General features: G+C 39.0%; 1 protein-coding gene across 1 annotated transcript in view; it reads left to right on the forward strand.

Moving 5' to 3' along the window:
- PLXDC2 (plexin domain containing 2) overlaps positions 1-16,884 on the forward strand; it is an 811,301-nt gene that overhangs the window by 633,380 nt on the left and 161,037 nt on the right. Inside the window, exon 9 of the mRNA XM_077490934.1 lies at positions 13,629-13,710. Coding sequence (XP_077347060.1) covers positions 13,629-13,710 — 82 coding nt within the window. The remainder of the gene's footprint in view (positions 1-13,628; positions 13,711-16,884) is intronic.

Consider the following 16,884-nt stretch of genomic DNA (forward strand, 5'->3'; position numbering starts at 1 on the left):
ATATAAAAAAAGCTTTTGAAAATAAAAAAGCAACATCTAAATGGGTGCCGCTGGGAAACACATACTGACAAATGTGAAATTTATCAGAACTTAAATTCTGTAAATAAATATATGAATAATTGAATGAACAAATGCATAGTCATCTGGAAGTAAGTACAAACCATGACAAATGAAGTGTCCATTTCATAAATGAAACCGTTCTGATCGATGTAGCCTATTAGCAAGCAAGAGAAGCTTAAAGCACTGGCAGTAGACAAAAGGAAAAAGATGCACATGATCAGTGCTGGGACAAGGCCATTTGGTGCCCAGGGCGAAGATGGCAAACTGTGCCCCCCATTTTTAAAAAAGAATCAATGTCATTTTAAAACAAGAATATACTTATTATTATATTAAGGGACACTCTGATGGGCAAATTGTATGTTAAGGGGCACCCTGATGGACACAACAAAACGTGCCCCTTAACATAAAATCTGCCCATCAGAGTCCCCCTTAATACAAAATGTGCCCATCAGTGTTGCTCTTAAAATAAAATCTGCCCATCAGAGTGTCCCTTAACATAAAATGTGCCCATCAGCATGCCCCTTAATATAAAATAAGGGTCATGCTGATGGGCACCTTTTATGTTAAGGGGCACTCTGATGGGCACATTTTATGTTAAAAGGCACTCTGATGGGCACAAAAAAATGTGTCCATCAGTGTGCCCCATAAGGAAATATGCACATCAGTGTGCACATTAAAAATATACGGTACCCATCAGCGTGCCCCCTTAAAATAAAATTTGTCCATCAGAGTGCCCCTTAACATAAAAAAAGGTGCCCATCAGCGTGACCTTTAACAAAATATGCCCAGCAGTGTGCACAATAGAAATATGCCCATTATTGATCACTAGTTAACATGTGGCAAATATACCTTGAATGCAGGAGTGCACAACTGAAATACCGAAGGGGTAGAAGCTGCGAGATATGGAGAGCCAGGACCTGGGAACCGCGAGTAGCAGGGGGGCGGGGCAAGCACGTGGCATCATGCCCCTACTCACAGCCCTTGAGTGTGAGCTGGTCTTCTGTCAACTCCGAGACCTGCGGTGAGGAGCAGGGGGCGGGCGCACGCACGCAGCGTCACTGGTTGCTGGGGAAACCTGCGGTCCCATCAAACTAGTGACAGCTGTTTTAGAAAGACACTTCATTGCGCCCCCCCACCCCCAATAAATTGTACCACCCAGGGCATTCACCCCTTCCGCCCCCCTTTTACGGGCTCTGCACATGATCACTTGTTTAAAGATATACATATGCTGTGAAAAAAATGTATAAAGCAATGGTGTCATGCAAATACAAACCGCTATGGAGGGTTTTGGGGGATGCATTACAACAGTGTTCTCTAAACTGCAGCCCGGGGGCCTGATGTGGCCTTTATCTGGCCCTTGGGCCACTACTACACCAGCTGATACCAATGATAGGGCATCATTCCCCCTACTGACACAATCAATGGGGCACTATTCCTCCCATTAAAACCAATGATGGGGTACTAATGCTGGGGCATTTTCTACTCCCACTGCCCCCCTGAAGCCTGAAAGACATTAAACTGGCCCCTTGCTTAAAACCCCTGCTTTACAATAAAAACAACATCTGCCATGGCAAATGGAATACTAAACCCGCAACAGTAAAACTATACTGTATATGCAGTAATGCATGCTTGTTTTACTCACTGTGGAACCTAAGGGGTTAATCCTCTGTATCGTGTAAAAAGGCTGTTTGATCATGTATACACTCCCTTTTTGCATTGTCTCCATAACATGTCCAGAAATTACAGAGTTAGTGGAGTCAGGCTGCACATGCTCAGTTTGGTGTGTATTGCTAGAGAGTTTTTTTTTTCTTGCGAAAGTGAATGTGATCAGCACAGGGCCAATTAGCACTGTCCAGATAGAGGGTCAGGGATTTTGCATCCTGATAGGACAGCCAGTGCAGTAGGAAAACTCCTTCTACAAACTTTAACCAGGTACTGACAGAAGTCAAAAACTGCTATATACTGCTGTTGAGAAACAGCCGTTTATATTTATTAAAATTGTTGCATTTCCATGTTCTGTGTACTGTGGGAGACCAGATATAGTGAATTGCAGAGTCCTGGATTTAGTAACACTTTAACGTGTTGGTTATTGTTTGCTGTCACTTATACATATTTTAAAAATATCTGTTCAGCAATGGGTAACTTTTCTCTATGGGAAATAGAATGAGTCTTTCCGAAAACTCCAAAACCTCCTAAGGGGAAGGAATACTGCAGGAGATAAAATGAGAGGGTGCAGATCTCTGCCATCAATGGGTAGAGTCATTTTTCCTGGTATCACTAACTTCCACTTTAGTGATCCTTTGTGATGAACAATCTCTGTTAGATTAGAATGGCTGATGTTAAAGGGGTTGTAAAGGTAAATGTTTTTTCACCTTAATGCATTCTATGCATTAAGGTGAAAAAACATTTCACACTGCCTGCGCCCCCAGCCCCCCGTTTTACTTACCTCACCCCTTGAAAGTCCCGCGCTCATCCCCCGACGTCCTTTCCACCGTTCAGCCTGGCCGCTGATTGGCTGGAGTGGATGGATGGAAAGCAGCGCAGCCATTGGCTCGCACTGCTGTCAATCACATCCACTGATGCGGTGCGTCGGGGGCGGGGCTGTGTGATACAGTGAGCGGCTATAGCCGCCGGCTGTATCACGGGAGCGCGCCCGCAAATGCTTCTCACCATGCGAGGGAGCTCGCATGAACGTGAGAAGTACCTGCGGGAGGAAGCCGAGACAGCCGCCGAGGGACCCCAGAAGAGCAGGTTCAGGGCCACTCTGTGCAAAACGAGCTGCACAGTGGAGGTAAGTATAACATGTTTGTTATTTAAAAAAAATAAATTTCACTTTACAATCCCTTTAAATACAATGTTATGCAATAGAGCATGGGTCTCCAAATTATGGCCCTCCAGTTGTTCAGGAACTACAATGCCCATCATGCCAAGTCATGTCTTTGAATGTCAGAGTTTTACAATGCCTCATGGGATGTGTAGTTCCCATGGGCGTAGCATAAGGGGTTGCAGGGGTCACAATCGCAACCTCGCCCATAGCTCTAGGGGGGCCCTGCAGCCTCCCTGTCATATTATCATATTCTCCACAAAATCCAGCTCCGATCTGCCCTAGGGCCCCACAGCCGCACTTCAGTACTGGGCTTCTACTTTGCTTTCCACAGTTCACACCCCTCTGTTCCCATTGGCTGGGGAGAAGCTGGGAGGCATTTCCTGAATGGAGAGGAGCATGAGGTGAGAACAGCCCAGGATGGGGAAGTGTCTGTGCTGTGTGCTGACAACATGGAATGGTAACCGAGCTCAGCGAGGTAAGAGGAGAGTGCCGTCCTGTAGCCATGATGGGACTGATGTCACTGGTGAGGTATGACACTACTCAGTGTCTTCTAGTCACCAGCTGTGATTCTCTGTACTCCCCCACACGGGGATGTCTAATTACCCCACTTCTCTGACAACTGGGGAAAAGACACACCTTCGGGAGGGGACCTTCCCCCAACACCTGCCAACACTGACAGAGAAACCTTCAGAAATTGCTAAAACAAATCCCTTAACACCTCCTCGGGGTGGGGGGGGGGGGGGGCTGAAGGGCTGCAGGCTCCAGATTTTGTGTCACATGGCTTTGCCCTCCCAGATCTAAGTTGCCCCCCCCCCCCCAAAGCCCCCTGACCACCCTTCATGCCATGCCCGGCTGCTGAGCTCCTTTCCCATTACAGCACTCTATACTGTTCCTCCTCTGTAGGGCTGAAATCAAGGAGCTCTGCCAAGTGACCTGCCAGGGGTTCCTGTCCTCTGATTCTCCAGCGGTGATCCCTGTCCTCTATTATGAAGAGAAACTCTGGGAACTCGAAACTCTTAAGCCACTTTGAGTATCTTGGCGTGCGGTGGGTGTATCTGCACGCATGTTGGAAGTGGGGGGGGCAGGTAAATTTTTGCATCGGGGCCCACAAGCTTCAAGTCACTACTCTGGTAGTTCCACAACAGCTGGAGGGCCTTAGTTTGGGGGTCCCTGCAATAGAGAGACCGTAACTTGTTTTTTTTAATTCTTTTTACATTTTTTACACATGCCCTACATTGCAGTTTGAGCATTCTGTGCTGGAGGTTAATATGGAATAGATCAGACATGCTCTGGAATACATTATAAGCTGACTCGGATAATGCTTCTAACTGTAAATGCCATATTTCTGGCACACCTTTGTTTAATTAGCTTGATCTGTTTTTAAATTAAATATACAACGATTGACACAACATTTTTTTACAAAGCACATTGATTTATCTGCAAAAATCCCTTCCTTAATATTCCCTGCATTAGGTGCATCTGATTGAAGGAAAAAAAGAGAGGAATGAATAATTCCACATCTTTTAAAATGATATTGCAAAGATAAATTTCATTTGGGGGCTCCTCTGGGTTTATCATGTAATAAAGTTGTCAAGGCACACGCACTATTGCTGTTACATGGAGGGCAGGGTCCCACAGTACAATGAATGTCTTATACCGTAGAACATACAGTATAGGCAACAATATAAGCAATCCAATAAATTAAAGAATATAATGTAATTTTTAACAATATATGGGTTACTTTTATTAAAGGTTCTACTGCATAGAAGAAGCAGATTGAACCTGTGTGTATAGACAGTATTTTCTAGCAGTGAAGCTGCCTTCACTTGGATCTTGCTTGTGTTAGTGATCATTCTGCATACATTGTACACTCTAGATATAAAAAAATTGAAATATATAAATAAAAAGAGATTCCTTCAATGAAAACAATTACCTGTCTCACCACCTGTGCCACCAATAAAGAACATCTATTTATTATATTGCAGCTTACCAATTTTTAGATGTGGTGGCTGCATTTGTTTTCTTTTTAGTAGACTTTCTTTCCTTTATTTTCACCTGGTGATCTGGCCGGTAAATCTGTTATTTTTTCAACAGAATAAGCTTTCCGTCAAATGTATCAGTGAAAGTATTGAGATAAACTGTTTATCACTGACAGGGGTGCTTAGAATGATCAGCTTTTATTTATGCATGTAAAACCGTTATCCCAAAAAGAAAAAAAAGAAAAACGGTTGCTGTAACTCTGCATGTAACTGCAGTTTGAGCTGGAGTTTGGCTTCTATTTGTTAGTGTATCTAAATCTTCTAGTGCATCTAACACCCACCAACCCCCAGACTGACAATGCTGCTGTCCAATGCTGCCCCCTGTGATCCTTCATTCAGGGTGTAGGCATTCTAATAGAGGAGGTGTGTTACTGGCCAGCTCTAATACTCACCTAAGCCCCCTATCGATCCAGCGATGTGCACAAGAGCCTCGACTGTCCCTGGAATCCCTCTCCTCATTGGCTGAGACAGCAGCGGGAGCCATTGGCTCCCACTATGGTCAATCACAGCCACAGAGCCAATGAGGAGAGAGCAGGGGGCGGGGCAAAGCCACAGCTCTATGGGGGTTATTTAAAAACTGCAAAATGCACTTGGAAGTGCAGACACTGTAAATCTTAGGGATAGATCTGAAATGAGGGGAAGCTCTGCTGATTTTATCATCCAATCATGTGCAAGCTAAAATGCTGTTTTTATTTTCCTTGCATGTCCCCCTCGGATCTACAGCGACTGCAATTCCAAGTGCACTTGTAGTGCAAAGTGGATTTGCCTTTAGTAAATAACCCCCTATGTGTCTTGTAGACGTATAGAGCAGAGCTCAGGGTCGAACATGCATCAGTGCCCCCATAGCCAGTGGCTTGCTATTGGGGGCACCGGTCAAGGGGGAGGAGCCAGGGGTGCCAGCAAGGGATCCGAGGAGAAAAGGATCGAGTCTGCTCTGTGCAAAAGCACTGCACAGAGCAGGTAAGTATAGCATGTTTGTTTTTAAAGCCTACCCTATAACCACTTTGCGCCCGCGCTATAGTTAAAAGACGGCTACAGCGCGGACGCTAACTGTCGGGTGGACGTCCCTGGATGTCCTCCTGTTTACTTCCCCTCTGCTATGTAAACATATGAGATCATCTCTCATTGCCGGCTCTCCCTCTTCACACAGACAGCGTGTGAGGAGAGAGAGCTTCCGTGCTGCAGCTGCAGCGTCAGTGAACAGTAAGTTAACACTCACACAGTGAAACACACACACACACAGTGAAACACACATACACAGTGAAACACACAGTGAAACACACACACATGCCTACCTGTCCGCAGTGCCACCTATCCCCATTGCCATCTGTCCCCAGTGCCACCTGTCAGTGTCATATGTCCCCAGTGCCACCTATCAGTGCCATATGTCCCCAGTGCCACCTATCAGTGTCATCTGTTCCCAGTACCACCTGTCCCCAGTGCCACCTATCAGTGCCACCTGTCCCTAGTGCCACCTGTCAGTGTCAAGTGTTATCAGTGCCACGTATCAGTGCCATCTGTCATTAGTGTCAGGTGTCATCAGTGCCATGTATTAGTGCCATCTGTCTCTGTCATCAGTGCCACGTATCACGTATTAGTGCCATCTGTCATCAGTGCCACGTATTAGTGCTTTCTGTCATCAGTGCCACATATTAGTTCCATCTGTCATCGGTGTCACGTGTCATCAGTGCCACGTATTAGTGCCGTCTGTCATCAGTGTCACATCAGTGTCACATGCCATCAGTGCCACGTATCAGTACCATCTGCCATCAGTGCCACGGCAGTGTCACGTGTCATTGTCCTGGTGCTCCAGGGCCTTCAAAAATGTAATAGGTAGTCAACAAGTTAGATGTGTAATTTATGCTCCTAGAACATGTAATGGTGCTCCCTGTATGTTGGGCCTCTCTAAGTGGCCAGGCTGTGAAAAAGTCCCACACATGTGATATCACCGTACTGAGGAGGAGTAGCAGAATGTATTTTTGGACATTACTTGTGGTATGCACATTTCACGTGAGAGAAATAATCTATTACAATGACAATTTTGTGGAAAAAATAAATAAATAAAAAATCTTCATTTTGCAAAGAATTGTGAGAAAAAATTACAAAAAATGACAACACCAAAAACCTCACCATGCCTCTTACTAAATATCTTGGAATGTCTACTTTTAAATGAGCTAGGCCACCAGTACATCAGGTGTGATTAATTTTTTATGATTTGCACCACAGCTTGTAGACTCTCTAACTTTTACAAAGACCAAATAATATTTACTAATTTGGGTTATTTGTACCAAAGATATGTAGCAGTATAAATTGTGGGCAAAATTCATGAAAAAAAAAAATATATAATTTGCAAATGTTATCACAGAAACAAAGAAAAATTCTTTTTTTTCAATATTTTCTGTGTTTTTTCATTTATAGCGCAAAAAATTAAAAACCCAGAGGTGATCAAATACCACCAAATGAAAGCTCTATTTGTGTGAAAAAAAGGACAAAAAATTCATTTGGGTACAGTGTTACATGACTAACTAGTAATTGTCATTCAAAATGTGAGAGCACCGAAAGGTGAAAATTGGTCTAGACAGGAGGGGGGTTTAAGTGCCCAGTAGGCAAGTGGTTAAGACCACTTTAAAAAAAGAAAACAAATGCAGCCACCACATCTAATGATTGTAAGCTGCAATATATAACATTTTTGGTTTGGCTCGGTTCACACAGGGGCAACACGACGTGACTTGAAGTGACTTGACGTGATGTGACTTGACGTGACTTGGCGTGACTTGGACCCGACTTACAACACTACTTTAAGTCGCCCCAGGCCAGGCGACTTGCCGTGGCCAATCAGTGAATGAGCTCTCAGGGGGGAACTCCTTTTGAGAGCTGATAATTCTCTGAGAGTCGCCTCTGTATAGACAGAGATCCGACTTGGAGGCGACCTCCATTGAAATCAATGGGTACCAGTCGCCTACAAGTCGAATTGAAGTAGTACAGGAACCTTTTCTGAAGTCGGAGTGACTTCAGTAGTGTGCATTAAGACGGCTCTCATTCACTTACATTAATTTCTATATGTTGTACGACCTGAGGCGACTTGGGGCGACTTGAAGTCGGATCTGAGTCGCCCCTGTGTGAACCGGCACTTAGGGCTTTAATATGACTTTTAGGGCCGGTTCACACTGCAGGCGAGGCGAGGCGACACCGACTTGCCTCGCCGCGACATGCCGCGACCTCAGCGGCAACTTGCAGATGACTTCTGTATAGAAGTCAATGCAAATGAACACAAAAGTTAACTACACAAACAGAAACCATCCATTCACAGCAAGTCTCTAGCAGCCGTGTTTTCAAACTGAAACTGTTACCGAATAGATACATGCACTCAATCCCTACTCCCATATCCTATGTGTGACAACTGTTTTAACATACTAAAGTATGGTGTGCGGGTCACACACATACCAATTACAGCAGACCAGTAATACTCATATGTTTTGCATTAAGCATATCCCTCAGATTGCTCCTCCCCTAACATCCCCCCCCTCCCACACCCTACTTCCTCCTCCTTCCCACATTAGTGGTTGAGTATTGTTTCCCCTACCTTTTTTTCCTTTTTTTTGTTATATAACTGTTCAACTCAATGTCATATATATTTGTATATCTACTAAAATACAAATATTATTCAAATAAAAAAAAAAAAAAAAAAAAAAAAAAAAAAGAAGTCAATGCAAGTCGCCCCGAGGTCGCCCGAAAGTAGTACAGGAACCTTTTTTCTGAGTCGGAACGACTCGAGTCGCTCCTCTCAGAACGGTTCCATTGTACAGAACGGGGGCGACTTGTCACACTGTGGTGAGGCGAGTCGTGTCGCCTCGCATCGCCCGCAGTGTGAACCGGCCCTAAAGATGAATTGTTTCACAGTGTTTACTGCTACAAAGGTTACAGGAACCCATGAGCTGTGGGACTATTTTTGAACTGTTAGTGTTCTGTGTCATGTGATGGCATATGACATAGAGAGCCGTAAGGGAAAATGAAAATGACTGACCTGACACTGGGTTTCTGCTGGTGCCAGTTGCCATGCTGATCAAGAGGTCTGATACTGGATAATTTAGGTAAAGTGTTTCCAAGCCCAAAAGAACATTTTTAAATATATTGAAATTTACTAGCCTTTAGTTTTGGTGGCTACCTTAGTTTACCAGTTTTCAGTTTTTTTTTCTTTATCTATACATGGAATACCTGCGAATTACTCACTTCCTTTCCCAGCGCGGCTAAGCTCACTCTACTGAATCTGTGGTTGTCACGTAGTCTGCAATTCAAATATGTCTATCTTTTTACATCGAGTCTCCGTGCATACTGGACATTAAAATTGTTACATAGGTTGAAAAAGACACAAGTCTATCAAGTCCAACCCATGTGTGTGATTATATGTCAGTACAGGCATACCCCATACTTCAGGCTCACTTCTGCATAGAGACCAATGAGCTTCTAACCCCAGCTTGTTCAATTAAGCTTTTGTAATAAAACCTGGAAACTCATTGATTTCTATGCAGAAGTGAGCCTGATTGTGCACTTTCCAGCTTTAGTAAATAAACCCCACTGTGTACTTAAAAGTGGGGTATGCCTGTATTACATTGTATATATCTGTATGTTGTGGTCATTCAGGTGCTTATCTAATAGTTTCTTGAAACTATCAATGCCCCTCGCTGAGACCACCACCTGTGGAAGGGAATTCCACATCCTTGCCACTCTTACAATAAAGAACCCTCTACGTAGTTTAAGGTTAAACTTATTTTCTTCTAATTTTAATGAGTGGCCACGAGTCTTGTTAAACTCCCTTTTAAATAATAATAATAATAAAATAATGTTATAAAAATGGCAGTAGCTTTGCAGTGAATCTTTTAACGCTTTTTAACGTTTTTACAATAGTGTTTATTAGCGTTTTTTCACATTTTTTTTCAATGGATGAAAAACGTAAAAAAACGCTGGTGAGCCATGCTTTTGAGCGTTTATCGGCGTTTATGAGCGATTGACATTTTTTGTGGTCAGAAAATCGACTTCTGAACATGATTTTATGGCGTTCAGAAAACAGCCCATAAACTCCACTGCAGATAAACGTCCAAAAACGTCCATGTGTGCATGGACACATAGGATAACATAGAGGGGAGTTTATGGGCTTTTAAAAAAAAAACACCCAAACTCCCAAAAACGCCCGATTATGAGCTTCAGTGTGCATGGAGCCCTATACAATCACTTTAATATTATTTAAGCTCATAGGGCTGGATACGGACCCTGCTTTTATGGCAAGATCAACCGTTTTTTCTGCACTTGCTAAAAAAATTTACTTAGCCTGAAAAAAATAAATAAATGTAGTCCCTACATCTGAAGATTGGTAGGCTGCAATACATTACATTTTTGTTCTTTGGTTTAGTTATCTTTTTGGGCTTGTTCACATATGTGGCTAATATTGCACAAATCTAAAGATGATCTCTTTTTAGAGGGCTTTTGACAGGCGGCGAGGCGGCGATATGTCACCTGTTTTAACCCTGAAAATGCAGAGCCGCTGTGCCGCAACCGTGTGCATTGCACACAGTAGCACAGAGGTTGCAGCGCAGCCCTATCACTGTTAATTTTAATGTCAAATTTCGACTAAAATTCCATTTTAGCTTTAGTTGTATTTTAGTCATCTCATTTGTTTAAGTTTTGGTCATATTTTAGTCAACTAAAATCTCCAGTACATTTCAGTCCACTAAAATCTAATGAGTTTAGTTAAATTGTAATGCATTATTTAAGAATTTCTCTAAAATTTCCAAACTTATGGTATTAAGGTTTGAACATACACTACAGACACAGATTTAATCATTGTGATATATAACATTTTTATAAATAAAACCAAGTTTCATAAACAAACCAAAATATAGCTTTTTTTGACAAACAGAAGTGCAAATTTAAAATATAAAAAAATACAAAATAAATAAAAATAAAGCTGTAAATTCTATTGGTTGTAATGCCATTGCCCATATTGCCTGAATATATTGCCAACATTAAATATTAAGAAAAATAATAAGAAAAGCCTTTTCTTAATTTTTTGTTCTTTCAGCAGTGTTTCTCAACCTTTTTTTCAGTCAAGGCACCCTTTAAAAATTATGGACAGTCTTGAGGCACCCAATTCTGAAATGTAAAAATGATTCTTAAGCCTCATACACACGGTCGGATTTTCCGCATACAAAACCTCAGACTTTTGTCCGAAGGGCGTTGGCCATGAACTTGTCTTGCATACAAACAGCACACAATTGTTGGCCAACAAACACAAACGTAGTGACATACTATGTGGTTTTGCAGAAGCTCCAGGAGAATAATCCAGATGAATGCAGCGCACAATTCTCTTCTTCTTTAATGGGATAATAATGAAGCTGCTTGGCTGGTGATACTGATGGAGTTATTGCAAACTAATTTTCCAAGGCTTTTTTTTTCTAGTGATATCAAGAATAATATTATTATGCTTGTTATTTTTATTTTTTTGGGCTAGTTACCACAACACCATTATCCCGTAGTTTTTAAGATCTAAGATACAAATATGTTGGTGTCCCTTGTCAATTTCACATTGTATTCTTTAAAATGTAACTGCCTACTCCCAAAGTGTCATTTGAAGTAAAACACATTGCCAAGTATTATATATATATTTTTATTGTGCATTAATAAAAGAAAACAAATAAAATTAGACATGCTATCCGCCAATAGAACTTAACCAAAAAGTTCATTCTATGCATCCAAAAATATAGAAAATATACCAAAACAAATCATTATTATTCAACCAAAAAATAAAAAAAAACCCTCATGCATGTGTCCTGCTTCTTAATATAGGGGGTCAACAATTCCAAGAGTTGGTGAAAGCAGGGGTCCGTCATCCGGAGATAATTCCAAAAATCATCTGGATTTTTCTCCTGGAGCTCCCACAGCAAAAGCATATGGACATAATTGGTCACGATTAATAAAGCAACCAATTTTTGGTCCAAGAAATCTTCCTCCTTCTGTTCCTGGACTGGACTTGGGTCAAAGCAATAACTCCAAGTCCAATAATAAATAACACGTTATCTTCTCCGATTCCGCAACATGTCTGGTTGATGAATGGCCGTTCAGAAACTAACTGAAAAGCACGAAATGAAAAGCACGAAATGAAAAGCGCGAATTCACACTCACCAAACTTCTACTAACATGAAATTAGCAGAAGGAGCCCAAAGGGTGGTGCTAAAGAGCTGAAAAAAACACGTAGTACGTCACTACATTCGTGTTTGTTGGCCGACAAATCCTTGCCGTTTGTATGCAGGACAAAATCCAGGCACATGCCTTGGGACAAAACACCTGTTTTCTTTTTCTGTGAATGGAGGATAGAGATACTTCATATCTCTCTCTCTCCTTGCAGAGAAAAAAATTATTATAATAAAATAAAAAAATAAAAAAAATACAAACAAAAATACCTGATCTAGGTCAGTGTCAGGGTCAGTGTTTGTGTCAAGGTCAGGGTCAAAGGTTGGTATTTTTGTTTTTTGGACAGGTATTTTTTTATTAGTATCAGTGTCAGTTAGTGTCAGTGTGTTTTAGGTAGGATTAAAAAAAAGTATTGTTTTTGGGCTATACTATGGGTACAATCAATAAATAACATATATGGTATCGCTGAGATTGTCAGGAGCAGGAAAATTTATTTTGGGTTATTCTTTAGGGAAAGGTTATTGTAGTAGCAAGAAATATACAGCTAAATTAATTTAAAAAAAATTCTTTACTATCTTGGGACAGTTTTCTTTTGATAATAGAACAAAAAAAAATTGGAGAAATTCATTACCGTACTTAAATGAATGCCCAATTTGTCTTGAAAAAAATGTGCTATAATCCGCCTAGATACACAAAGTAGTTGTGATGATATTTACGATTTTGACACATGTCAAAGTTGCAAAATTATGCTTATGCACACAATCCAAAAATCGGAAGTTTTTTGCATGTTGGCCGTATATCGAACCTAAAGAGTTTGCTAAAGTGACAAACAGAATAAAAAATCGGAAGTGATGTCGCGTGTATTTGTATTGTATTTTCAGATGAAAACTGTACTCATTAAACTAAAATTGTACGGTCTGGTATTGTACGAGGAAAATTCTCACGATTGTCCGATCGAATAATATCGGATGAACTGTCGTGATCGGCTCTCGAAAGCTCTGTATCATCGATCCGATTATCATACGATCGTGTCGAAAGTGATATTTTTCGCCATATTTTTGGATCGTGTTAGGCATTAAGATTTGTTTTACCCTTAGGCACAAAGGGGTTCAAATAATTACAGTGCCATCATCCACATACAGAAATAGAAGGGACCATTTATATTACACAATGTATGTTTAGTATCACTTAAATGGTGGTGAATATACTCTTTCAGTGGAAAATCAAGGTCATCATTGGACTTTAAGATATAAAAGGACACTTTTTTATTTTTCAACAGTCTCATATTGTTTTTTTTTTTTTTGGGTTATGTTTGCTCACTATCATTTTGTTTTTCTAGCGCAACACAGTCAGTTTTTAATTGTTTAGGTTGATATCACTTGGTGTGCTTGCTTCTTTATTCACTAGTTTTGATTTTTTTTTTGGACGTGACCACTTGCGCAGTTTGCTATTTTCTCTTTTTTGACTCACAAATGTATGAATCTGCACCTTATTTTTATTTATTTTTTTTGTTCCAGCTTGTCTCCAGTTTAGCAGCTGTGGCACTTGTGTCAGATCCCAGATCGGCTTCAACTGCAGCTGGTGCAATAATCTCCAAAGGTAGAGTGAGATTGGGATTCCTCCGCCTAATTATGTTTTCACTTATCTGATGAAATGATTGTCTATCCGCTAAAATGGTTTTTTAAACCCTGGAGTTTTCTGCTTCATTTCTAAGTCATTATAAGGCACACACACTCACACTAATCTAATCCTATCATACTACACAAGGAGAGAGAGTACAGGCAAGACAGATATATTACATGAGATAAATAGACAGGCAAATAAATGAAAAGGGAGAGACAGAGAGGGGAAAAGAAAAGAGAGAGGCAGAACATGTGTTTGTACAATATATAATATTAGACAATGACAAAAAATGTGTTTGTTTTTGTTTTCGTTTCATTCTTTTTTTTGCTTTTTTGGGAAATTCGAAAATTCTGAAAATCTGAAATTTGAAAATTCGGAATTTCAGAAATTCGAAAGTTCGGAATTTCAGAAATTCAAAAAATTCTGAATTTCGCAAATTCAAAAATTTGGCATTTAGAAAATTAGAAAATTTGGAATTCTGAAAATCTGGAAGTTCGGTTTTTCAAATTTCCGAATTCCCAAATTTTCGCATTTCCAAATTTAACATTTTCAGATTTCCGAATTTTCACATTTTCCAATTTTCCAATTTAGAATTTTCGAATTCCGAATTTCTGAATTTTCAGAATTCGAAAATTCAGAAATTAAAAAATTTGGAAATCCGAAAATTCTAAAATCTGAAAAAAAAGAAAGAAAATCTGTGAAATGTGAAATAATAACTAACTATTAAATTATAGGTATTGGAATTTCCTTTCAAATTTGACTGTTTGTGAACGTAACGAATACAAATTTATCTAAAGTTATGAATTATCTGTAATAACAATATAAACAAATTGAATGGAGCAATTTAATAATAAATAATAATAATAAAAATGTTTTATTATTATTATTGTTATTTATTATTATTATTATTAGATCATTACGTTCCATTCGTTTAGATACGGCATTCATTATTTCAAATAATTTGTAACTTCAGATAAATTCATACTCCTTACGTTCACCAACAGACAAATGTGAAAGGAAATTCCAATACCTATAATTTAATAGTTATTATTAGTTATTTGAGATTTTCGGGTTTTTGAATTTTCGGATTTTCATTCTTTTGAATTTCCAAACTTTAGAATTTTTACATTTCCTAATTTCGAATGTTCAAATTTCGAATTTCCGAACTTCCGAATTTCCGAACTTCCGAATTTCCGAATTCGAATTTTCCAATTTCTGAAATTTCCATTTTCCGAAATTTCGAATTTTACAATTTCCAAAATTTTTAATTTCCGAAATTTGGAAATTTGAAATTCAGAAATAAAAAAATTGGAAATTAGGAAATTTCGGCATTAACAAATTTGTCAAAATTTGTTAAAAAACATTCGGAACTAAACAAATTGCATGTTTATATAATATTATTGCCTGGGCCATGCTTAGACACAGGTTTTTTTCTCAGGGAATAGATGCAGGTACTCCCACTCTCCCCAAAGTCACCCCTTGTCCCCCTACCTACCTTCCAGAACCATCCCTTGTCTCCATCTAGACATGTGCACTGCTGAAAAATTGGTCCTTTTTAGTTCCATACATTTTTTTGTTTGTTTGTTTTTCAGGTCATTCATTATGATCGCAATTCATAAATTCAAAAATAAGAAATAAAATCAGAAAATTCGAAATAACTAACTAACTATTACATTTAGATATGTGCAGAATGAAAAAATGTGTTTCGATGAGGTATTTAGAGAAATTTGTTTAGTTAAATTTGTTTCATTCATTTAATTTGATTTTCAGAATTAGTCTTGTTTATTCGTTTTCGTATAGATTAAAATTTTTCGAATTTGGATAGATTCTAAAAGCTTTCAAATCAATATCGAATTTGAATAGTATTCTAATTTGAATAGCTGTCAAATTCGAATAGATTTCCAATTTCAAAAGAGAATAAAATAGAAAATAAAGCAATAGAATGGAAAAAAATTATATTCTATTCCTTTATTTTCTAATCTATTTTATTCTCTTTGAAAATTGGAAAACTATTTGCATTCAAAAAGTTTTAGAATTTTAAAAGTATTCGAAAGCAATTCAAAAACTATTTGAATTTGAATTTCATCTAAATTTTTTTTTCATTATTTCAATTTTTTTTTTCAAATTTCAATTTCAGTTAAATTCAGTATTATGCTAATTTGGAAATTCGGATACATCGGAATTTCCCAAAAACAAAATTCCTTCCGAATTTTAATTCGGAACGAAATTAACCGCACTTGTCTAATTAAATTATAGGTATTGGAATTCCCTTTCAAATTTGTCTGTTAGTGAATGTAAAGAGTACGAATTCATCTAAAGTTAAAAATTACCGGAAATAACGAATGCCACATCTAAATAAACAGAATGGAACAAATTAATAATAAATAATAATAATAATAATAATAAAAAGTTTTTATTGTTGTTATTTATTATTATTAATTCCTTACGTTCCATTTGTTAGATACGGTATCCGTTATTTCAGATAATTTGTAACTTTGTTACGTTCACTAGCAGCCACGTTTGAAAGTAAATTCTAATACCTATAATTTAATAGTTAGTAATAGTTGATTTATTATTAGTTAGTTATTATTTCAGATTTTCGAATTTTAGATTTAAATTTACAATTTTTTTTAATATTTGAATTTACGAATATTTGGAAAAATGTGTTAAAAGGGTTTTCGTTAAAGTGGTTTTAAACCCTTACAAACAACTTTGACCTACAGGTAAGCCTAGATTAAGGCGTACCTGTATGTCCAAGAAATATCTCCTAAACCTATACGGTTTAGGAGATATTTACCTGAAGACAGCCACCGCTGTCTACGGCGCATGCGCCGTAGACAGCGGCACGCAGGCGCACTGGGTAAGCCGCAGATTGCGGCGATATGCCGTGAGTGTCAGCTCCCGTGTGCATAAATGACACATAATGCTTTACCTTTGCAGGGAATCAAAGAGGAAGTAAACCCATCAGGGTTTACTTCCTCTTTAATTCAAATAATTCCAAATGAATGAATTTGTCGAATATCGTTAAAAAAATAATTTGCAAAAAAACGAATTGCACATGCCAATCTCCATCCCCTAACTCACCCCCCTCAGTACCGCCTCTGTTAACCTCCCTGGCGGTATGATTATTTCGGATTTTAGCTGCTGAAA

Source organism: Lithobates pipiens, unplaced genomic scaffold (assembly GCF_037356315.1).
Source record: "Lithobates pipiens isolate NorthernLeopardFrog02 unplaced genomic scaffold, aLitPip1_a1.2 Scaffold_19, whole genome shotgun sequence".
NCBI lineage: Eukaryota > Metazoa > Chordata > Amphibia > Anura > Ranidae > Lithobates > Lithobates pipiens.